This window comes from Podarcis erhardii (assembly GCF_964252035.2).
Source record: "Podarcis erhardii genome assembly, chromosome: 2".
Lineage (NCBI taxonomy): Eukaryota > Metazoa > Chordata > Lepidosauria > Squamata > Lacertidae > Podarcis > Podarcis erhardii.
The window spans coordinates 124344556-124369448 of NC_138498.1; the positions used below are offsets into that span (position 1 = coordinate 124344556).

The following is a 24893-nucleotide window of genomic DNA, read 5'->3' on the forward strand; positions in this document are numbered from 1 at the left end:
CTGATAGAGCAAGTGCAAACGCAGAAGATAGTGGAGGAGGCCGCTGCTGGACCTCAAGTAATACAAATGGAGAAGCCCTAGGCCCTACAGGAGTATAAGCCGTTGTTCTTGAACGTTGAATCTGGAGTGGGAGGGGGGGTGTCTGGAGTTGTGGGGGCCCTTAAGTTTGGAGGGACTTTGAAATATGTTTTTAAATATTTTCTGGGCTTTACTGTTGACTCTGGGGAATGGGCCAATCTGCTGAGGAGAGACGGAGATACTTGCGAGTTGGAACATCCCCGAGACCTACTCCTCAATAAGAAAGGAAAGAAATTAAGAAAGAGATCGACAAAAGATGAGGTAAAGTGTAAGTACAAACAAGAAGAAGATCTGCAGAACGGACATGGAAAAGACTTAAGGGCCTTGGACGTAAGATTACCAGGTTGATGGACTAGATAATGGACAGTAAGGATTGACATAACCCGAGACCAGGAAGAAGAGACGCTGGAGGAAGATTGGAAGATTTTTTTTTATTTTTTTTTAAACTATTTTGGGAATTATTGTAAAATTAAGGAGCATTAGGGAAAATGTTGGAATGAAAATATTTGGCTTTAGTAGAAATAATATAAGGAATTATGTATAAATAAATACAAAGTTTTAAGCTTTAAGGTATTTTATAGTAAGATAAGGTTAAAATAAATTAAGGTAAATTGAATGACAGAATATAGTGAAAGATGGAAAGGATTTGCTGAGTTTACTAATAGGTTAGACTGTTAAGACAAATTATCCAATAAAAATTGAGAAAGATTGAAAGAATTTGCTGAAACAAATAACTAAACTAGAATACAAAAAGGGAGGTGTGAGGAGGTCGATGAAACAAGTAAATGAAGGATGGAGATATGGAATATAAGATGTGTGTTGTTGTTGTTTTTTTATTGCTATTGGTGTACTGGTTTTTGTGTTATATTTTTTCCTTTTTGATGTATTGTTACGTATGTTTTGTTAAATTTTTGCTGTTTTCTTTTTTGCTTTTTTCTGTAATCTTTGAAACTTCTAATAAATATCATTAAAAAATAATAATGAATTAACCAAGAAAGCGCCACCTCATTTCCCCAATGCCACCTCTGCTTTGTGAAATACATTCCCAATAAAATGACATTGTAAATATTAACATATCCTCATGGACGGTCTAGGAGGGTTGGGGAGAAACCATATAAATGTTTTGAGTGTGGAAAGAGCTTCCTTTTGAGTAATCAACTTAATGCGCATCATCAAACTCACACGGGTGAGAAACCATTCAGATGTATGGAGTGCGGAAAGAGCTTCTCTCAGAGTGGACAGCTTAAAAGACATCAGCGAAGTCACACGGCAAAAACCATTTAAATGCATAGAGTGTGGAAAGAGCTTCAGTCAGAGTGGAAACCTGAGAAAACATCAATGGACTCACACAGGGGAGGAACCATTTAAATGCATGGAGTGTGGAAAGAGCTTCACAGAGAGTGGAATCCTTAAAAATCATCAACAAACTCACAGAGGGGAAAAACCATTTAAATGCATGGAGTGTGGAAAGAGCTTCAGTCAGCGTGGAACCCTTAAATACCATCAACGAACTCACACAGGGCAAAAACCATTTAAATGCATAGAGTGTGGAAAGAGCTTCAGTCGGAGTGGAAACCTGAGAAAACATCAATGGACTCACACAGGGGAGGAACCATTTAAATGCATGAAGTGTGGAAAGAGCTTCACAGAGAGTGGAATCCTTAAAAATCATCAACAAACTCACAGAGGGGAAAAACCATTTAAATGCATGGAGTGTGCAAAGAGCTTCAGTCAGCGTGGAAACCTTAAATACCATCAACGAACTCACACAGGGGAAAAACCATTTAAATGCATAGAGTGTGGAAAGAGCTTCAGAGAGAGTGGAAAACTTAGAAAACATCAATGGAGTCACACAGGGGAGGAACCATTTAAATGCATGGAGTGTGGAAAGGGCTTCAGTCAGAGTGGAAACCTTAAAATCCATCAACGAACTCACACAGGGGAAAAACCATTTAAATGCATGGAGTGTGGAAAGAGCTTCAGTCAGAGTGGAAACCTTAAATACCATCAACGAACTCACACAGGGGAAAAACCATTTAAATGCATAGAGTGTGGAAAGAGCTTCAGAGAGAGTGGAAAACTTAGAAAACATCAATGGAGTCACACAGGGGAGGAACCATTTAAATGCATGGAGTGTGGAAAGGGCTTCAGTCAGAGTGGAAACCTTAAAATCCATCAACGAACTCACACAGGGGAAAAACCATTTAAATGCATAGAGTGGGGAAAGAGCTACTCTTTGAGTGGACACCTTAAAAACCATCAACAAACTCACACAGGGCAGAAACCATTTAAATGCATGGATTGTGGGAGAAGCTTCACTAGAAGTGGAACGCTTAGAAGACATCAACGAATTCACACAGGGCAGAAACCGTTTGAATGCATGGAGTGTGGAAAATGCTTCCATCATACACATTCGCTAAGAATGCATCAATTTTCTCATACAGGAGAGAAACCATATAAATGCATGGAGTGTGGAAAATGCTTCGGTCAGAGTTCGAGCCTTAATGCACATCTACAAATTCACACAGGGGAGAAACCTTTTAAATGCATGGATTGTGGTGGAAGCTTCACTAGAAGTGGAACGCTTAGAAGACATCAGCAAACTCACAGGGGAAAAACTATTTAAATGTATGTTTGGTTGCAGAATAAATCCAGGCATATCTGGAGGATATGGACCATTTGGACTGCATTTCTTCCAGTTGAGTGTCAGGCCCTGCCATCAGACTGAGACCGGCTTGTTGGCACTGGTTGATTATCTCTGGCAGGCGAGGGACAAAGGTAAAAGCTGTTTTCTGGTTCTGCTGGATCAATCAGTTTCTTTTAATGCCATTGACCACGGTATCCGGTTACCGATTTGTGATAAAAACCTTACCCAATTACCCAAGAGTAAAGCTTTACTGGTCAGGTTGGCAACCGTTGAACCACGAGTATTATTTACAAACTCCTCCAGTCATCGTGCGCACAAAGTCCCCACACCTCTCACCTCTCGGCTTGACCTCTCAGAAGTCAAGATAGAGTGATCTGAATTAACCCAGAAAGCGCCACCTCATTTCCCCAATGCCACCTCTGCTTTGTGAAATACATTCCCAAAAAAAGGACATTGTAAATATTAACATATCCTCATGGACGGTCTAGGAGGATTGGGAGTTAGGGGCAGGGTTATGCAGCGGTTCCACTCCTTCCTCCTAGGCCGTGAGCAGAAAGTGGTGTTGGGGGTTGAGCATTTCAGAGCTTTGCATGCTCTATTCACAGCCCACCTCTTTCTCTCCAGGACGTCTTCCAGGCTCTGAATTCTTCCTTGGCCGCTTTGGGAATCTCATCCATGTCCCATGAGCCAGCCAGCGGGGGTTGGGGTCTCTCCTGGCTGTGGGCAGCTGGGTGGGACTCTACTTATTCGCTTTTGCAAATAAAAGTCAGGATTATTTGCAAATAAATGCTTTTGCAAACAAAGGCCAGGAATGTCTTCACTGACTGGCAGCAGCAACCTGGGATTTCATAACAAGGGTTTCTACCAGATGCCGGGGGGGGTCAACCTGGGACCTTTTTCTTGGATGCAAGGCAGATAGAATAACAGAATTATATTTAGTTACTTTATGTATTTCATAAATTCAATCACTGCTTGATTGCAAAACCCTAAAAGTGGTTAAAAGTAAAATGAAACTAAAAGATCGAGGAAAAGTCACCAGCATGCAGTCCAATCCTTTTCTGAGAACATCAGTGTCAATGCCTATGATTTCAGAATCACAGCTGAACAATCCCCAAGAAATGAATATGGAAGTGGACAACAGGAAAAATGGATTCTTTGCACCCTAATGGTTGCCAAGAGGCTGATACTGATGAACTAACTAGAAGAATAAAAACATGACAACACGAAAGACAATGCAACACATGAACGGATAGCCTATAGATGCAGACTCTGTTTGGACGTATATATTGATATTTGGAATGAATTCATACTAAATGTAGTGGGATATTCGTAGCCATGTATGCATTAGGATAGTAACATCACTTATATCTATATAGTAATGAATAGAAATGATATTTAAGTAAAGTCAATAAAAAAAGAAGAATGTGTGTGGGGCAGAAAATAGGCAAAGGTGCAGCGTGATACATTCAGCAATTTAGCTGTACTTTCCCCCTAAAACGTTATATTTGGTGTGCATTTTGCACCAGGTATGAAGTGTTGGTTAGCTTAGTATTTTAAGAACAGCAATACATATAACAGCCCTAATAAAGGAACAAAGAAGAGACAGAAAGACTGAAACCACCTTCTTATGTGCACAAAGTAATCTTGAAACCCTTATATAGTGTTATTATAAGTAAATAACAACACCATGTCATTCTTGGCTACGTGGAAGGAGAAGTGGTCAGATAAGACATTATCTCTGTTGGTAGCAGGAATAATGGGGGTGTTTGAGGGACGTGGGTGGCGCTGTGGGTTAAACCACAGAGCCTTGGACTTGCTGACCAGAAGGTCAGCGGTTAGAATCCCCATGACAGGGTGAGCTCCCGTTGCTCGGTCCCTGCTCCTGCCAACCTAGCAGTTTGAAAGCACGTCAAAGTGCAAGCAGATAAATAGGTACCGCTCCAGCGGGAAGGTAAACGGTGTTTCCGTGCGCTGCTCTGGTTTGCCAGAAGCGGCTTAGTCATGACCAGGAACCTGTACGCCAGCTCCCTCGGCCAATAAAGCGAGGTGAGCGCCGCAACCCCAGAGTCGGTCACTACTGGACCTGATGGTCAGCGGTCCCTTTACCTTTACTTTAGTGGGAGAACCAGGAAAGACCAGGTGTGTGACAGGAGTGTGCAAAATGCTTCACAGGTTCTGCAGAACTTGGCCAATTGGGAAAACCTGTCCTAGAGAACTCAGTGGGAATTACTGCTGAGTAAAGTCTTTAGGATTGCACAAGAAAACATCGTGTAAATGGGGGGGGGGGCACAGCACGAGACTCGGGGGCCACAAAGTGAGAAGTGAGAAGTGAAGAAAGAAAAGCAGAGAAGTGCCCGTGCTTCGCAGTGGATTTATAAATAAAAACTATAAATAAAAAAGGTCTATGTAAAAGCAAAACGTGTAAATAGCTATCTTTCTATGGGGGCCCCCACAGGAAGGAAAGAAAGAAGCTCGGAAGGCGGCCATTGTCGGGAAAAGGCTGAGGGACCCTGGGCTCCATGACCCTGGGGGCGCGTCCTTTCCCACTACATTCCTAGGACTCCGCTTCCAGGGAGCAATCTCCTGCCTCTGCCCCCTCCCCTGGGTCAATGAACTCGCTTCCCAGAGAGGCAGGAAGTGACGAAGGAGGGCGGGAGGGGGTCACTTGGACAGCCTGCCCCCTCTTTAAATTGCAGTGTGAAGGGAATGGGAAACGTGAACAAGGGAGGCCAAATGAAGATGCTGCGCGTGGGAAGGTGGTGGTGAGAGCGAGGAGGGGGAAGAAAAGGACAAAGGGACTTCACCCCCCCCCCGAAAGGGCCTTTCCTGGGACCCTTCGACTGGCGAAAACCAAGGCCCCCCAAACAGGACTCTCGGGACGCGCCCCCCGTTTCCCCCGGCAGGAATCCCTCGGGGCGCTGCTGGCTGCGCGCGGGTGGCGAGGCGCGCCTCTCTTGGCTGGAGAGAAGGAGAGTGCATGGAAGGGGTTACGGAAGCGAGAGAGCCGAGATGCCTAGAGAGGCCTGGGAAGAGACCCCTCCCTCACCCACTTCCGTCTCTTCCCTCCTTCCCCCCCCCCCCTCGTCTTGGGAGGCTCCTCCGGATGGAGAGGTCGGTGCTGCGCTCGAGGGAGATTCTGCGCGCCGGGCGAGGGGTGAGCCGGGCCAAGGGGGTCTCTGGGCGCAGGAGAGACTTTGGGACGGAGGGGGCAGGGGAACTTGGGGAGGGAGGGAAGTCTCCCTGGGGGAGGAAAGCCCCGTCCCGCATTGGCAGCGGGGGCAGAGGGAGAAAGAGACGCTGCCCATCGGAAGGGAGGTCTCCCACTTGGGCGCTGGCGGGGGAATCTCCGGAGACGCTGCCTTGGCTTTTCCCTCCTGCCCAGAAACCTGCCTTGGGGAGAGGGGTCCCTGAAATTGGGAGGGGGGGTCCAATTCCCCACCTCCCCTCCTCCCCCCACCCCCAGGCCAGCCAGCTGCTGCTGGGGGCTCCAGAAGCGGGACTCTGCTGCTGCTGCTCCTGCTGCTGGGTTACACCAAGCCAGGTCGTTGGTCCAGCTGGAGAGAAGAGGAAAGCGCAGGAAGCTCTTGAGAGGAAGGAGAGAGGGCGTCCAGAGGGGGTCTTTGCTTCTGGAATCCTCTTCCACGAAAGGACAGAAACTCGTTGGCCTCTCCCTGGATTTCAGTTTTAAGTGTCAATTCCACTGCATGGTTAATGCAGTGATAATGTAGTGCACAGTGATAATGTAGTGCACTATTTTTAAAAAAATGACTGGAGGTGCTATGGAAATTCTTTCAGGATTTGTATATACAGTGGTACCTTGGGTTACAGACGCTTCAGGATACAGACTCTGCTAACCCAGAAATAGTACCTCGGGTTGAGAACTTTGCTTCAGGATGAGAACAGAAATCGTGCGGTGGCAGTGGGAGGCCCCCTTAGATAAAGTGGTACTGAAGGAAGGTGAGGACAGGTGACCCCACCTAGGCCCGAAGTCACACACCCCTCAATAATCACCCCAGGCCTCAAAACTTTTTCTTTTTCTTACTTTTTCTTACCTTTTTCTTTTCTTTTCTTACCTTTACGCAGAGATAACTACGTCCCACTCTATTCCACCAAATTCCCGGTATTAACCACTATATTTATTCTCATGTCTTTGGGATTTAAGGGAAGATTGCTAGTGAAATTCAGGGGTTCCTGTAGTCCATTATTACGATTGATTGAATTTGTTAGTCCCTTTAGTTTACCAGGTCAACCCAAAGAAACTTGCAACCAAACATTTTAGTGATTAGGACAAAATTGTCATTGGGAATTCTGAACCGGAGAAATAAATAGCAGGATTAGGGAGAGAGAGAAGCTCCCTTTCCAGTGAGGAACCTCTGTATTTAAATTGGCAATTCAAGAGAACCAGTGTATCTAGGATCACGCTGCATTATTAACGATACTTGATCATGATTAAAAGTTGATGATGCATTACTATTATCTGACATTATTTCATTTCCTAAAAAATAGTAACATAGAAAAAGGAAGAGTGTAGGAGATGTTAAATTAAGAGAAGGTACCAAAGGCACTTGATGTGTGTTATATTCCTTTGTCCTCTTCTTTACAGGATTTCCTTTCCCCCTACTCGGAAGCAAGCGACAGAAAGGACAGTCAGAGCAATCTGTACTTTCATTAGGAATCACAAATAAACCATTTCAATATATGGAACAAACAACGTGATTCAGTCAGTGAACACACTTACTTCACATCAATGAACTGAAACAATGGAGATACCACTTAAAGGTATGGATTGTGGCAAGGACATCTGTGGGAGTGGAACTCCTACAAAACATCAAGGAACTCACACAGGGCAGAAACCATTTAAATGCATGGAGTGTGGAACATGTTTCCGTCATAGACAATCGCTAAGAAGGCATCAATATACTCATACAGGGGAGAAACCATATAAATGTATGGAGTGTGGAAAGAGCTTCCTTTTGAGTAATCAACTTAATGTACATCATCGCACTCACACTGGTGAGAAACCATTCAGATGTATGGAGTGCGGAAAGAGCTTCTCTCAGAGTGGACAGCTTAAAAAACATCAGCGAAGTCACACAGGGGAAAAACCATTTAAATGCATAGAGTGTGGAAAGAGCTTCAGTCAGCGTGGAAACCTTAAAGACCATCAACGAACTCACACAGAGGAAAAACCATTTAAATGCATAGAGTGTGGAAAGAGCTTCAGTCAGAGTGGAAACCTTAAATACCATCAACGAACTCACACAGGGGAAAAACCATTTAAATGCATGGAGTGTGGAAAGAGCTTCAGTCAGAGTGGAAACCTTAAAAACCATCAACGAACTCACACAGGGCAGAAACCATTTAAATGCATGGATTGTGGAAAGAACTTCATTAATAGTGGAACGCTTAGAAGACATCAGCAAACTCACAGGGGAAAAACAATTTAAATGTATGTTTGGTTGCAGAATAAATCCAGGCCCATCTGGAGCATATGGACCATTTGGACTGCATTTCTTCCAGTTGACTGTCAGGCCCTGCCATCAGACTGAGACCACCTTGTTGGCACTGGTTGATTATCTCTGGCAGGTGAGGGACAAAGGTAAAAGCTGTTTCCTGGTTCTGCTGGATCTCTCAGTTTCTTTTTATGCCATTGACCACAGTATCCGGTTACCGATTTGTGATAAAAATATATACCTTACCCAATTCGTTGAGAGTAAAGCTTTACTGGTCAGGTTGGCAACCGTTGAACCACAAGTATTATTTACAAACTCCTCCGGTCATCGTGCGCACAAAGTCCCCACACCTCTCACCTCTCGGCTTGACCTCTCAGAAGTCAAAATAGAGTGATCTGAATTAACCCAGAAAGCGCCACCTCATTTCCCCAATGCCACCTCTGCTTTGTGAAATACATTTCCAATAAAATGACACTGTAAATACTAACATATCCTCATGGACGGTCTAGGAGGGTTGGGAGTTAGGGACAGGGTAATGCAGTGGTTCCACTCCTTCCTCCTAGGCCGTGAGCAGAAAGTGGTGTTGGGGGTTGAGCATTTCAGAGGTTTGCATGCTCTGTTCACAGCCCACCTCTTTCTCTCCAGGACGTCTTCCAGATTCTGAATTCTTCCTTGGCCGCTTTGGGAATCTCATCCATGTCCCATGAGCCAGCCAGCGGGGGTTGGGGTCTCTCCTGGCTGTGGGCAGCTGGGTGGGACTCTATTTATTCGCTTTTGCAAATAAAAGCCAGGATTATTTGCAAATAAAGGCCAGGAATGTCTTCACTGACTGGCAGCAGCAACCTGGGATTTCCTAACAAGGGTTTCTCCCAGATGCGGGGGGGGGGGGGGTCAACCTGGGACCTTTTTCTTGGATGCAAGGCAGATAGAATAACAGAATTATATTTAGTTAGTTTATGTATTTCATAAATTCAATCACTGCTTGATTGCAAAACCCTAAAAGTGGTTAAAAGTAAAATGAAACTAAAAGATCGAGGAAAAGTCACCAGCATGCAGTCCAATCCTTTTCTGAGAACAGCAGTGTCAATGCCTATGATTTCAGAATCACAGCTGAACAATCCCCAAGAAATGAAAATGGAAGTTGACAACAGGACAAGAAGAATAGATTCTTTGCACCTTAATGGTTGCCAAGAGACTGATAACTGATGAACTAACTGGAAGAATAAAAACATGACAACACGATAGAAGATGCAGCACATGAATGGATTGCCTATAGACGCAGACTCTGTTTGGACATATATATTGATATTTGAAATGAATTCATACTAAATGTAGTGGGGTATTCGTAGCCATGTATGCATTAGGATAGTAACATCACTTATATCTATATAGTAATGAATAGAAATGATATTTAAGTAAAGTCAATAAAAAAAGAAGAATGTGTGTGGGGCAGAAAATAGGCAAAGGTGCAGCGTGATACATTCAGCAATTTTGCTGTACTTTCCCCCTAAAACGTTATATTTGGTGTGCATTTTGCACCAGGTATGAAGTGTTGGTTAGCTTAGTATTTTAAGAACAGCAATACATATAACAGCCCTAATAAAGGAACAAAGAAGAGACAGAAAGACTGAAACCACCTTCTTATGTGCACAAAGTAATCTTGAAACCCTTATATAGTGTTATTATAAGTAAATAACAACACCACGTCATTCTTGGCTACGTGGAAGGAGAAGTGGTCAGATAAGACATTATCTCTGGTGGTAGCAGGAATAAAGGGGGTGTTTGAGGGACGTGGGTGGCGCTGTGGGTTAAACCATAGAGCCTTGGACTTGCTGACCAGAAGGTCAGCGGTTCGAATCCCCATGACGGGGTGAGCTCCCGTTGCTCGGTCCCTGGTCCTACCAACCTACCAGTTCGAAAGCACGTCAAAGTGCAAGTAGATAAATAGGTACCCCTCCGGTGGGAAGGTAAACAACATTTCCGTTCGCGCTCTGATTCGCCAGAAGCGGCTTAGTCATGCTGGCCACATGACCCGGAAGCTGTACGCCGGCTCCCTTGGCCAATAAAGCGAAATGAGCGTCACAACCCCAGAGTCGGTCACTCCTGGACCTAATGGTCAGGGGTCCCTTTACCTTTACCTTAGTGGGAGAACCAGGAAAGACCAGGGGTGTGCAAAATGCTTCACAGGTTCTGCAGAACTTGGCCAATTGGGAAAACCTCTCCTAGAGAACTCAGTGGGAATTACTTCTGAGTAAAGTCTTTAGGATTGCACAAGAAAACATCGCGCAAATGGGGGCAGGGGGCACAGCACGAGACTTGGGGGCCACAAAGGCGAAGTGAGAAGTGAAGAAAGAAAAGCAGAGAAGTGCCCGTGCTTCGCAGTGGATTTATAAATAAAAACTATAAATAAAAAAGGTCTATGTAAAAGCAAAACGTGTAAATAGGTATCTTTCTATGGGGGGGGGGCACAGGAAGGAAAGAAGCTGGGAAGGCGGCCATTGTCGGGAAAAGGCTGAGGGACCCTGGGCTCCATGACCCTGGGGGCGCGTCCTTTCCCACTACATTCCTAGGACTCCGCTTCCAGGGAGCAATCGCCTGTCAATGAACTTGCTTCCCAGAGAGGCAGGAAGTGATGAAGGAGGGCGGGAGGGGGTCAGTTGGACAGCCAGCCCCCTCTTTAAATTGCAGTGAAGGGAATGGGAAACGTGAACAAGGGAGGCCAAAGGAAGATGCTGCACGTGGGAAGGTGGTGGTGAGAGCGAGGAGGGGGAAGAAAAGGACAAAGGGACTTCACCCCCCCCCCCCGAAAGGGCCTTTCCTGGGACCCTTCGGCTGGCGAAAACCAAGGCCCCCCCCCCAACAAGCGCCCCTCGGGACGCGTCCCGGTTTCCCCCTGGCAGGAATCCCTCGGGAAGCTCCTGGCTGCGCGCGGGTGGCGAGGCGCGCCTCTCTTGGCTGGAGAGAAGGAGAGTGCATGGAAGGGGTTACGGAAACGAGAGAGCCGAGATGCCTAGAGAGGCCTGGGAAGAGACCCCTCCCTCCCCCACTTCCGTCTCTTACCTCCTTCTTCCCCCTCCCTGCTCGTCCTTTGAGGCTCCTCCGGATGGAGAGGTCGGTGCTGCGCTCGAGGGAGATTCTGCGCGCCGGGCGAGGGGTGAGCCGGGCCAAGGGGGTCTCTGGGCGCAGGAGGGACTGGGGACGGAGGGGGCAGGGGAACTTGGGGAGGAGGGGAAGCCTCCCTGGGGGAGGAAAGCCCCGTCCCGCATTGGCAGCGGGGGCAGAGGGAGAAAGAGACGCTGCCCATCGGAAGGGAGGTCTCCCACTTGGGCGCTGGCGGGGGAATCTCCGGAGACGCTGCCTTGGCTTTTCCCTCCTGCCCAGAAATCTGCCTTGGGGAGAGGGATCCCTGAAAATGGGAGGGGGGCCAATTCCCCACCCTCCCCTCCTTCCTGGAAGCTGCACTCTCCTTCCCCCACCCCCAGGCCAGCTGCTGCTGGGGGCTCCAGAAGCGGGACTCTGGTCGTTGGTCCAGCTGGAGAGGAGAGGAAAGCGCAGGAAGCTCTTGAGAGGAAGGAGAGAGGGCGTCCAGAGGGGGTCTTTGCTTCTGGAATCCTCTTCGACGAAAGGACATAAACTCATTTGCCTCTCCCTGGATTTCAGTTTTAAGTGTCAATTCCACTGCATGGTTAATTGACAGTGATAATGTAAAAAAAAAAATAAAAAATGACTGGAGGTGCTATGGAAATTCTTTCAGGATTTGTATATACAGTGGTACCTTGGGTTACAGACGCTTCAGGATACAGACTCTGCTAACCCAGAAATAGTACTTCGGGTTAAGAACTTTGCTTCAGGATGAGAACAGAAATCATGTGGTGGCAGTGGGAGGCCCCATTAGCTAAAGTGGTACTGAAGGAAGGTGAGGACAGGTGACCCCACCTAGGCCCGAAGTCACACACCCCTCAATAATCACCCCAGGCCTCAAAACTGTCCAAAATTCCTTTTGTCTTCTAAAAATCCACAGCTACAGCTTTTCTGTGGATTCTCACAAGATGCTGGCACATAGGCAAAATGTTATTCTTTTATCAGCACGAGAAGGCTTCAAAAGGCTAATGAATAGGCTCTGTCAGAGCAGGCCTGAGAACTGACTTTTATCTCACTCAGTTGCAACATCTTTGGACATGCTGAAGCGTTCTCATCCCCCGTTTCCTGGGAAGGATGCCAAGAGTCCACAGGTTAAGAACAGTTTCAGGTTAAGAACAGACCTCCAGAAAGAATTAAGTTCCTAACACGAGGTACCACTGTAATGTACAAATGGACAGCCTTTCTATAACTTTTTTCTTGTTTAGGCAATGTCAGAGGGATTTACAAGCTGAGATACAATCCATCGGCACCCAAAGACAGCAAATGCATGCACCTTCCCAGTCTGGGGTGCTTAAAAGGATAAAGGGTCCATTATCAGGATAGACAATGCCTGTAACTGGAGGCTTTCCACACAGACATGTGCAGATGCAGACCAGTTATTGCCATTATTACTGGCGAGGTGTGTGAGATTCCCATATCTACAAACACTGTGTGAGAGAGAAAGGGAGTGGGTGGGATCATTTTTTATAGCAATGCTGTAATTTTGTCTGTAACATTTGATGAACTGATATTGTGGTGCAAATTCCAAAACAACTATGCAAAACCCACAAAGAAACACACAGGTTAATGGTGGCGTTAGCTTTCCTGGCCCGCAATCTGCAGCATTCTCCTGCTGTCCACAAGGGTTTAGGCCATTATAAGTTTATTCGCCTCCAATGGGCCACCAGGAACTTTGTTGTGTTTGCTTCAAAAGATAAATGTTCCTGAAGACTTTGACAGTCACATATGACATAAACGGCACTTCTCTTTTATTTGTTCCACACAGGAGAGACTCTGATTCACAAGTCTAAGCACATCTTGCTAGAAAAAGAAAAACACAGAAATGTGAAGGGGAAATTGAGAGGTAAGCCCTTTGAGTATGCAGTGAGACATTTCACTACGTTTGTTGTTGTTGTTTAGTCGTTTAGTCATGTACGACTCTTTGTGACCCCCTGGACCAGAGCACGCCAGGCACTCCTGTCTTCCACTGCCTCCTGCAGTTTGGTCAGACTCACTACGTTAAAAAATATAAAAAGCCCTGCTGGATCGAGAAGATGACCCACTTTTGGCTTGTCTTCTGCAATTTCACCCATTTACCCATGTTTCTGTGGAGAGACATGGCCTCCAGTCTGCCCTTCCCTGCCCATTGCTAGGCAGGTTGTAGGCAGAGATACCTTTTTCTTTCTTTCTTTACCTTTACGCAGAGATAACTACGTCCCACTCTTCCTCTCCATTCCACCAAATTCCCAGTATTAACCACTATATTTATTCTGATGTCTTTGGGATATAGGGGAAGATTGCTAGTGAAATTCAGGGGTTCCTGTAGTCCATTATTACGATTGATTGAATTTGTTAGTCCCTTTAGTTTACCAGGTCAACCCAAAGAAACTTGCAACCAAACATTTTAGTGATTAGGACAAAATTGTCATTGGGAATTCTGAACCGGAGAAATAAATAGCAGGATTATGGAGAGAGAGAAGCTCCCTTTCCGGTGAGGAACCTCCGTATTTAAATTGGCAATTCAAGAGAACCAGTGTATCTAGGATCACGCTGCATTATTAACGATACTTGATCATGATTAAAAACTGATGATGCATTACTATTATCTGACATTATTTCATTTCCTAAAAGATAGGAACATAGAAAAAGGAAGAGTGTAGGAGATGTTAAATTAAGAGAAGGTACCAAAGGCACTTGATGTGTGTTATATTCCTTTGTTCTCTTCTTTACAGGATTTCCTTTCCCCCTACTCGGAAGCAAGCGACAGAAAGGACAGTCAGAGCAATCTGTACTTTCATTAGGAATCACAAATAAACCATTTCAATATATGGAATAAACAACATGATTCAGTCAGTGAACACACTTAGTTCACATCAATGAACTGAAACAATGGAGATACCACTTAAAGGTATGGATTGTGGCAAGGACATCTGTGGGAGTGGAACTCCTACAAAACATCAAGGAACTCACACAGGGCAGAAACCATTTGAATGCATGGAGTGTGGAACATGCTTCCGTCATAGACAATCGCTAAGAAGGCATCAATATACTCATACAGGGGAGAAACCATATAAATGTTTTGAGTGTGGAAAATGCTTCACACAGAGTGGAAGCCTCTATATACATATGCGAACTCACACGGGGGAGAAACCATTTAAATGTATGGAGTGTGGAAAGAGCTTCCTTTTGAGTGATCAACTTAATGCACATCATCTAACTCACACGGGTGAGAAACCATTCAGATGTATGGAGTGCGGAAAGAGCTTCTCTCAGAGTGCACAGCTTAAAAAACATCAGCAAAGTCACACAGGGGAAAAACCATTTAAATGCATAGAGTGTGGAAAGAGCTTCAGTCAGCGTGAAAACCTTAAATACCATCAACGAACTCACACAGGGGAAAAACCATTTAAATGCATAGAGTGTGGAAAGAGCTTCAGTCAGAGTGGAAACCTTAAATACCATCAACGAACTCACACAGGGGAAAAACCATTTAAATGCATAGAGTGTGGAAAGAGCTTCAGTCAGAGTGGAAACTTTAAAAACCATCAACGAACTCACACAGGGGAAAAACCTTTTAAATGCATAGAGTGTGGAAAGAGCTTCTCTTTGAGTGGACGCCTTAAAAAGCATCTACAAATTCACACAGGGCAGAAACCTTTTAAATGCATGGATTGTGGAAAGAACTTCATTAATAGTGAAACGCTTAGAAGACATCAGCAAACTCACAGGGGGAAAACAATTTAAATGTATGTTTCTTGCAGAATAAATCCAGGCATATCTGGAGGATATGGACCATTTGGACTGCATTTCTTCCAGTTGAGTGTCAGGACCTGCCATCAGACTGAGACCGCCTTGTTGGCACTGGTTGATTATCTCTGGCAAGCGAGAGACAAAGGTAAAAGCTGTTTCCTGGTTCTGCTTGATCTCTCAGTTTCTTTTTATGCCATTGACCACGGTATCCGGTTACCGATTTGTGATAAAAATATATACCTTACCCAATTCGTTGAGAGTAAAGCTTTACTGGTCAGGTTGGCAACCATTGAACCACGAGTATTATTTACAAACTCCTCCAGTCATTGTGCGCACAAAGTCCCCACACCTCTCACCTCTCGGCTTAACCTCTCAGAAGTCAAGTTAGAGTGATCTGAATTAACCAAAAAGTGACTTCCGGGTTAGCGCCATCGGCCATGGCGGAATTCCTCTGATCCAGAGGAATGTGCTCCGCGAAAATCGGGTCTTGCCGCCGCGGCGAAGACCCCTTAAAAATCCCAGGCGGAAGAAGCCTGGGAACGTGGGATTCGGCTGACATCAGGAGCACCCCCCCCCACAAGCAAGGAAACCCCTTTTCGGGGATCCGAAGCGACGTGGGGAGAGCGGCGCGGTGTTTTGAATCGACCGCTATTTTTACGGAGTGAAGCCGCACAGCCGTTGCCAGAGAGCGCTGACTTTTTCCTGTGGACAATTGGACTCTAAACAAGTACCCGTGAGTAGAACGGAAAATTGGGCTTAGAAACACTTTAATTTGGCACTCAAACGGGAAGGTCTAAAACAGGAAGTCCGCCTTCCGTTTTTGTAAATAGCCTGAAGCAAAAATCGTGCAAGCTAAAGTCTGGAAAGTTCTACATAAAGATTTAAAATTCCTCCTGTTTTAACCATTTAAGCCCCTCTTGGAAGTAGGAGTAAAGAGGGGGATTTTTGACTGTGTAAGCCTGCAGGAGAGAGAGTAAAGAAAGATAAATTTCCACCGTCTCAAACCTGGGAACGGGGTGTCAGAGACAGAGATTTTTGGTGAAGTTCATTGACTGTGAAAGTAACATCCGTTGACAGATAAAGAAGAGAAACAAATTGTCTCCAATGTTGTATTTTGCATTTAAAAGAAACAAAAAACCTGAAAAATGAAAGTAACTTTCTTTTGTTGGATCTGCTTTCAAAAGATGGATACAAATAGAAATTGTCTCCTCTAGAGGGAGCTTGTTAAATTCCTGCTGGAGTTGACCTGGGACTTTACAGCTGTGGTGATAAGGATCGTGGGACCAGACTGTGACCTTAAACAAAGATGTGTTCGGAAGATGTTTTGGTGCTTGCTTTTTGCAAGACAAGTGCTTTGTTGGAGCAGTTGCATGAGAAGATGGATTTGATGACTGTTGCAGTCAAAAAATTTGGACAAACAGTGAATATTTATACAGAAACCATCCAGGAGCCAACTCAAGAACCTGTTCTGATAGAGCAAGTGCAAACGCAGAAGATAGTGGAGGAGGCCGCTGCTGGACCTCAAGTAATACAAATGGAGAAGCCCTAGGCCCTACAGGAGTATAAGCCGTTGTTCTTGAACGTTGAATCTGGAGTGGGAGGGGGGGTGTCTGGAGTTGTGGGGGCCCTTAAGTTTGGAGGGACTTTGAAATATGTTTTTAAATATTTTCTGGGCTTTACTGTTGACTCTGGGGAATGGGCCAATCTGCTGAGGAGAGACGGAGATACTTGCGAGTTGGAACATCCCCGAGACCTACTCCTCAATAAGAAAGGAAAGAAATTAAGAAAGAGATCGACAAAAGATGAGGTAAAGTGTAAGTACAAACAAGAAGAAGATCTGCAGAACGGACATGGAAAAGACTTAAGGGCCTTGGACGTAAGATTACCAGGTTGATGGACTAGATAATGGACAGTAAGGATTGACATAACCCGAGACCAGGAAGAAGAGACGCTGGAGGAAGATTGGAAGATTTTTTTTTATTTTTTTTTAAACTATTTTGGGAATTATTGTAAAATTAAGGAGCATTAGGGAAAATGTTGGAATGAAAATATTTGGCTTTAGTAGAAATAATATAAGGAATTATGTATAAATAAATACAAAGTTTTAAGCTTTAAGGTATTTTATAGTAAGATAAGGTTAAAATAAATTAAGGTAAATTGAATGACAGAATATAGTGAAAGATGGAAAGGATTTGCTGAGTTTACTAATAGGTTAGACTGTTAAGACAAATTATCCAATAAAAATTGAGAAAGATTGAAAGAATTTGCTGAAACAAATAACTAAACTAGAATACAAAAAGGGAGGTGTGAGGAGGTCGATGAAACAAGTAAATGAAGGATGGAGATATGGAATATAAGATGTGTGTTGTTGTTGTTTTTTTATTGCTATTGGTGTACTGGTTTTTGTGTTATATTTTTTCCTTTTTGATGTATTGTTACGTATGTTTTGTTAAATTTTTGCTGTTTTCTTTTTTGCTTTTTTCTGTAATCTTTGAAACTTCTAATAAATATCATTAAAAAATAATAATGAATTAACCAAGAAAGCGCCACCTCATTTCCCCAATGCCACCTCTGCTTTGTGAAATACATTCCCAATAAAATGACATTGTAAATATTAACATATCCTCATGGACGGTCTAGGAGGGTTGGGGAGAAACCATATAAATGTTTTGAGTGTGGAAAGAGCTTCCTTTTGAGTAATCAACTTAATGCGCATCATCAAACTCACACGGGTGAGAAACCATTCAGATGTATGGAGTGCGGAAAGAGCTTCTCTCAGAGTGGACAGCTTAAAAGACATCAGCGAAGTCACACGGCAAAAACCATTTAAATGCATAGAGTGTGGAAAGAGCTTCAGTCAGAGTGGAAACCTGAGAAAACATCAATGGACTCACACAGGGGAGGAACCATTTAAATGCATGGAGTGTGGAAAGAGCTTCACAGAGAGTGGAATCCTTAAAAATCATCAACAAACTCACAGAGGGGAAAAACCATTTAAATGCATGGAGTGTGGAAAGAGCTTCAGTCAGCGTGGAACCCTTAAATACCATCAACGAACTCACACAGGGCAAAAACCATTTAAATGCATAGAGTGTGGAAAGAGCTTCAGTCGGAGTGGAAACCTGAGAAAACATCAATGGACTCACACAGGGGAGGAACCATTTAAATGCATGAAGTGTGGAAAGAGCTTCACAGAGAGTGGAATCCTTAAAAATCATCAACAAACTCACAGAGGGGAAAAACCATTTAAATGCATGGAGTGTGCAAAGAGCTTCAGTCAGCGTGGAAACCTTAAATACCATCAACGAACTCACACAGGGGAAAAACCATTTAAATGCATAGAGTGTGGAAAGAGCTTCAGAGAGAGTGGAAAACTTAGAAAACATCAATGGAGTCACACAGGGGAGGAACCATTTAAATGCATGGAGTGTGGAAAGGGCTTCAGTCAGAGTGGAAACCTTAAAATCCATCAACGAACTCACACAGGGGAAAAACCATTTAAATGCATGGAGTGTGGAAAGAGCTTCAGTCAGAGTGGAAACCTTAAATACCATCAACGAACTCACACAGGGGAAAAACCATTTAAATGCATAGAGTGTGGAAAGAGCTTCAGAGAGAGTGGAAAACTTAGAAAACATCAATGGAGTCACACAGGGGAGGAACCATTTAAATGCATGGAGTGTGGAAAGGGCTTCAGTCAGAGTGGAAACCTTAAAATCCATCAACGAACTCACACAGGGGAAAAACCATTTAAATGCATAGAGTGGGGAAAGAGCTACTCTTTGAGTGGACACCTTAAAAACCATCAACAAACTCACACAGGGCAGAAACCATTTAAATGCATGGATTGTGGGAGAAGCTTCACTAGAAGTGGAACGCTTAGAAGACATCAACGAATTCACACAGGGCAGAAACCGTTTGAATGCATGGAGTGTGGAAAATGCTTCCATCATACACATTCGCTAAGAATGCATCAATTTTCTCATACAGGAGAGAAACCATATAAATGCATGGAGTGTGGAAAATGCTTCGGTCAGAGTTCGAGCCTTAATGCACATCTACAAATTCACACAGGGGAGAAACCTTTTAAATGCATGGATTGTGGTGGAAGCTTCACTAGAAGTGGAACGCTTAGAAGACATCAGCAAACTCACAGGGGAAAAACTATTTAAATGTATGTTTGGTTGCAGAATAAATCCAGGCATATCTGGAGGATATGGACCATTTGGACTGCATTTCTTCCAGTTGAGTGTCAGGCCCTGCCATCAGAGTGAGACCGGCTTGTTGGCACTGGTTGATTATCTCTGGCAGGCGAGGGACAAAGGTAAAAGCTGTTTTCTGGTTCTGCTGGATCAATCAGTTTCTTTTAATGCCATTGACCACGGTATCCGGTTACCGATTTGTGATAAAAACCTTACCCAATTACCCAAGAGTAAAGCTTTACTGGTCAGGTTGGCAACCGTTGAACCACGAGTATTATTTACAAACTCCTCCAGTCATCGTGCGCACAAAGTCCCCACACCTCTCACCTCTCGGCTTGACCTCTCAGAAGTCAAGATAGAGTGATCTGAATTAACCCAGAAAGCGCCACCTCATTTCCCCAATGCCACCTCTGCTTTGTGAAATACATTCCCAAAAAAAGGACATTGTAAATATTAACATATCCTCATGGACGGTCTAGGAGGATTGGGAGTTAGGGGCAGGGTTATGCAGCGGTTCCACTCCTTCCTCCTAGGCCGTGAGCAGAAAGTGGTGTTGGGGGTTGAGCATTTCAGAGCTTTGCATGCTCTATTCACAGCCCACCTCTTTCTCTCCAGGACGTCTTCCAGGCTCTGAATTCTTCCTTGGCCGCTTTGGGAATCTCATCCATGTCCCATGAGCCAGCCAGCGGGGGTTGGGGTCTCTCCTGGCTGTGGGCAGCTGGGTGGGACTCTACTTATTCGCTTTTGCAAATAAAAGTCAGGATTATTTGCAAATAAATGCTTTTGCAAACAAAGGCCAGGAATGTCTTCACTGACTGGCAGCAGCAACCTGGGATTTCATAACAAGGGTTTCTACCAGATGCCGGGGGGGGTCAACCTGGGACCTTTTTCTTGGATGCAAGGCAGATAGAATAACAGAATTATATTTAGTTACTTTATGTATTTCATAAATTCAATCACTGCTTGATTGCAAAACCCTAAAAGTGGTTAAAAGTAAAATGAAACTAAAAGATCGAGGAAAAGTCACCAGCATGCAGTCCAATCCTTTTCTGAGAACATCAGTGTCAATGCCTATGATTTCAGAATCACAGCTGAACAATCCCCAAGAAATGAATATGGAAGTGGACAACAGGAAAAATGGATTCTTTGCACCCTAATGGTTGCCAAGAGGCTGATACTGATGAACTAACTAGAAGAATAAAAACATGACAACACGAAAGACAATGCAACACATGAACGGATAGCCTATAGATGCAGACTCTGTTTGGACGTATATATTGATATTTGGAATGAATTCATACTAAATGTAGTGGGATATTCGTAGCCATGTATGCATTAGGATAGTAACATCACTTATATCTATATAGTAATGAATAGAAATGATATTTAAGTAAAGTCAATAAAAAAAGAAGAATGTGTGTGGGGCAGAAAATAGGCAAAGGTGCAGCGTGATACATTCAGCAATTTAGCTGTACTTTCCCCCTAAAACGTTATATTTGGTGTGCATTTTGCACCAGGTATGAAGTGTTGGTTAGCTTAGTATTTTAAGAACAGCAATACATATAACAGCCCTAATAAAGGAACAAAGAAGAGACAGAAAGACTGAAACCACCTTCTTATGTGCACAAAGTAATCTTGAAACCCTTATATAGTGTTATTATAAGTAAATAACAACACCATGTCATTCTTGGCTACGTGGAAGGAGAAGTGGTCAGATAAGACATTATCTCTGTTGGTAGCAGGAATAATGGGGGTGTTTGAGGGACGTGGGTGGCGCTGTGGGTTAAACCACAGAGCCTTGGACTTGCTGACCAGAAGGTCAGCGGTTAGAATCCCCATGACAGGGTGAGCTCCCGTTGCTCGGTCCCTGCTCCTGCCAACCTAGCAGTTTGAAAGCACGTCAAAGTGCAAGCAGATAAATAGGTACCGCTCCAGCGGGAAGGTAAACGGTGTTTCCGTGCGCTGCTCTGGTTCGCCAGAAGCGGCTTAGTCATGACCAGGAACCTGTACGCCAGCTCCCTCGGCCAATAAAGCGAGGTGAGCGCCGCAACCCCAGAGTCGGTCACTACTGGACCTGATGGTCAGCGGTCCCTTTACCTTTACTTTAGTGGGAGAACCAGGAAAGACCAGGTGTGTGACAGGAGTGTGCAAAATGCTTCACAGGTTCTGCAGAACTTGGCCAATTGGGAAAACCTGTCCTAGAGAACTCAGTGGGAATTACTGCTGAGTAAAGTCTTTAGGATTGCACAAGAAAACATCGTGTAAATGGGGGGGGGGGGCACAGCACGAGACTCGGGGGCCACAAAGTGAGAAGTGAGAAGTGAAGAAAGAAAAGCAGAGAAGTGCCCGTGCTTCGCAGTGGATTTATAAATAAAAACTATAAATAAAAAAGGTCTATGTAAAAGCAAAACGTGTAAATAGCTATCTTTCTATGGGGGCCCCCACAGGAAGGAAAGAAAGAAGCTCGGAAGGCGGCCATTGTCGGGAAAAGGCTGAGGGACCCTGGGCTCCATGACCCTGGGGGCGCGTCCTTTCCCACTACATTCCTAGGACTCCGCTTCCAGGGAGCAATCTCCTGCCTCTGCCCCCTCCCCTGGGTCAATGGCTTCCCAGAGAGGCAGGAAGTGACGAAGGAGGGCGGGAGGGGGTCACTTGGACAGCCTGCCCCCTCTTTAAATTGCAGTGTGAAGGGAATGGGAAACGTGAACAAGGGAGGCCAAATGAAGATGCTGCGCGTGGGAAGGTGGTGGTGAGAGCGAGGAGGGGGAAGAAAAGGACAAAGGGACTTCACCCCCCCCCGAAAGGGCCTTTCCTGGGACCCTTCGACTGGCGAAAACCAAGGCCCCCCAACAAGCGCCCCTCGGGACGCGTCCCCGTTTCCCCCTGGCAGGAATACCTCGGGAAGCTCCTGGCTGCGCGCGGGTGGCGAGGCGCGCCTCTCTTGGCTGGAGAGAAGGAGAGTGCATGGAAGGGGTTACGGAAACGAGAGAGCCGAGAGGCCTAGAGAGGCCTGGGAAGAGACCCCTCCCTCACCCACTTCCGTCTCTTCCCTCCTTCCCCCCCCCCCCTCGTCTTGGGAGGCTCCTCCGGATGGAGAGGTCGGTGCTGCGCTCGAGGGAGATTCTGCGCGCCGGGCGAGGGGTGAGCCGGGCCAAGGGGGTCTCTGGGCGCAGGAGAGACTTTGGGACGGAGGGGGCAGGGGAACTTGGGGAGGGAGGGAAGTCTCCCTGGGGGAGGAAAGCCCCGTCCCGCATTGGCAGCGGGGGCAGAGGGAGAAAGAGACGCTGCCCATCGGAAGGGAGGTCTCCCACTTGGGCGCTGGCGGGGGAATCTCCGGAGACGCTGCCTTGGCTTTTCCCTCCTGCCCAGAAACCTGCCTTGGGGAGAGGGGTCCCTGAAATTGGGAGGGGGGGTCCAATTCCCCACCTCCCCTCCTCCCCCCACCCCCAGGCCAGCCAGCTGCTGCTGGGGGCTCCAGAAGCGGGACTCTGCTGCTGCTGCTCCTGCTGCTGGGTTACACCAAGCCAGGTCGTTGGTCCAGCTGGAGAGAAGAGGAAAGCGCAGGAAGCTCTTGAGAGGAAGGAGAGAGGGCGTCCAGAGGGGGTCTTTGCTTCTGGAATCCTCTTCCACGAAAGGACAGAAACTCGTTGGCCTCTCCCTGGATTTCAGTTTTAAGTGTCAATTCCACTGCATGGTTAATGCAGTGATAATGTAGTGCACAGTGATAATGTAGTGCACTATTTTTAAAAAAATGACTGGAGGTGCTATGGAAATTCTTTCAGGATTTGTATATACAGTGGTACCTTGGGTTACAGACGCTTCAGGATACAGACTCTGCTAACCCAGAAATAGTACCTCGGGTTGAGAACTTTGCTTCAGGATGAGAACAGAAATCGTGCGGTGGCAGTGGGAGGCCCCCTTAGATAAAGTGGTACTGAAGGAAGGTGAGGACAGGTGACCCCACCTAGGCCCGAAGTCACACACCCCTCAATAATCACCCCAGGCCTCAAAACTTTTTCTTTTTCTTACTTTTTCTTACCTTTTTCTTTTCTTTTCTTACCTTTACGCAGAGATAACTACGTCCCACTCTATTCCACCAAATTCCCGGTATTAACCACTATATTTATTCTCATGTCTTTGGGATTTAAGGGAAGATTGCTAGTGAAATTCAGGGGTTCCTGTAGTCCATTATTACGATTGATTGAATTTGTTAGTCCCTTTAGTTTACCAGGTCAACCCAAAGAAACTTGCAACCAAACATTTTAGTGATTAGGACAAAATTGTCATTGGGAATTCTGAACCGGAGAAATAAATAGCAGGATTAGGGAGAGAGAGAAGCTCCCTTTCCAGTGAGGAACCTCTGTATTTAAATTGGCAATTCAAGAGAACCAGTGTATCTAGGATCACGCTGCATTATTAACGATACTTGATCATGATTAAAAGTTGATGATGCATTACTATTATCTGACATTATTTCATTTCCTAAAAAATAGTAACATAGAAAAAGGAAGAGTGTAGGAGATGTTAAATTAAGAGAAGGTACCAAAGGCACTTGATGTGTGTTATATTCCTTTGTCCTCTTCTTTACAGGATTTCCTTTCCCCCTACTCGGAAGCAAGCGACAGAAAGGACAGTCAGAGCAATCTGTACTTTCATTAGGAATCACAAATAAACCATTTCAATATATGGAACAAACAACGTGATTCAGTCAGTGAACACACTTACTTCACATCAATGAACTGAAACAATGGAGATACCACTTAAAGGTATGGATTGTGGCAAGGACATCTGTGGGAGTGGAACTCCTACAAAACATCAAGGAACTCACACAGGGCAGAAACCATTTAAATGCATGGAGTGTGGAACATGTTTCCGTCATAGACAATCGCTAAGAAGGCATCAATATACTCATACAGGGGAGAAACCATATAAATGTATGGAGTGTGGAAAGAGCTTCCTTTTGAGTAATCAACTTAATGTACATCATCGCACTCACACTGGTGAGAAACCATTCAGATGTATGGAGTGCGGAAAGAGCTTCTCTCAGAGTGGACAGCTTAAAAAACATCAGCGAAGTCACACAGGGGAAAAACCATTTAAATGCATAGAGTGTGGAAAGAGCTTCAGTCAGCGTGGAAACCTTAAAGACCATCAACGAACTCACACAGAGGAAAAACCATTTAAATGCATAGAGTGTGGAAAGAGCTTCAGTCAGAGTGGAAACCTTAAATACCATCAACGAACTCACACAGGGGAAAAACCATTTAAATGCATGGAGTGTGGAAAGAGCTTCAGTCAGAGTGGAAACCTTAAAAACCATCAACGAACTCACACAGGGCAGAAACCATTTAAATGCATGGATTGTGGAAAGAACTTCATTAATAGTGGAACGCTTAGAAGACATCAGCAAACTCACAGGGGAAAAACAATTTAAATGTATGTTTGGTTGCAGAATAAATCCAGGCCCATCTGGAGCATATGGACCATTTGGACTGCATTTCTTCCAGTTGACTGTCAGGCCCTGCCATCAGACTGAGACCACCTTGTTGGCACTGGTTGATTATCTCTGGCAGGTGAGGGACAAAGGTAAAAGCTGTTTCCTGGTTCTGCTGGATCTCTCAGTTTCTTTTTATGCCATTGACC

At 45.1% G+C, this 24893-nt stretch overlaps 1 protein-coding gene and 1 long non-coding RNA gene across 2 annotated transcripts; both read left to right on the forward strand.

Moving 5' to 3' along the window:
- Positions 1–7438: 7438 nt before the first annotated feature.
- LOC309335238 (uncharacterized protein) lies at positions 7439–24684 on the forward strand (the record flags this gene model as incomplete). The annotated part of the gene is made up of 2 exons (XM_081850112.1): positions 7439–7738; positions 24167–24684. The coding sequence occupies exons 1-2, from the start codon at positions 7486–7488 to the stop codon at positions 24682–24684; spliced, it is 771 nt and encodes a 256-aa protein (XP_081706238.1). The 5' UTR covers positions 7439–7485.
- On the forward strand, positions 10985–14645 carry LOC309337384. The gene is made up of 3 exons (XR_014154239.1): positions 10985–11332; positions 13085–13162; positions 14031–14645. It is a non-coding gene; the product is annotated as an uncharacterized lncRNA (long non-coding RNA).
- Positions 24685–24893: the final 209 nt, after the last annotated feature.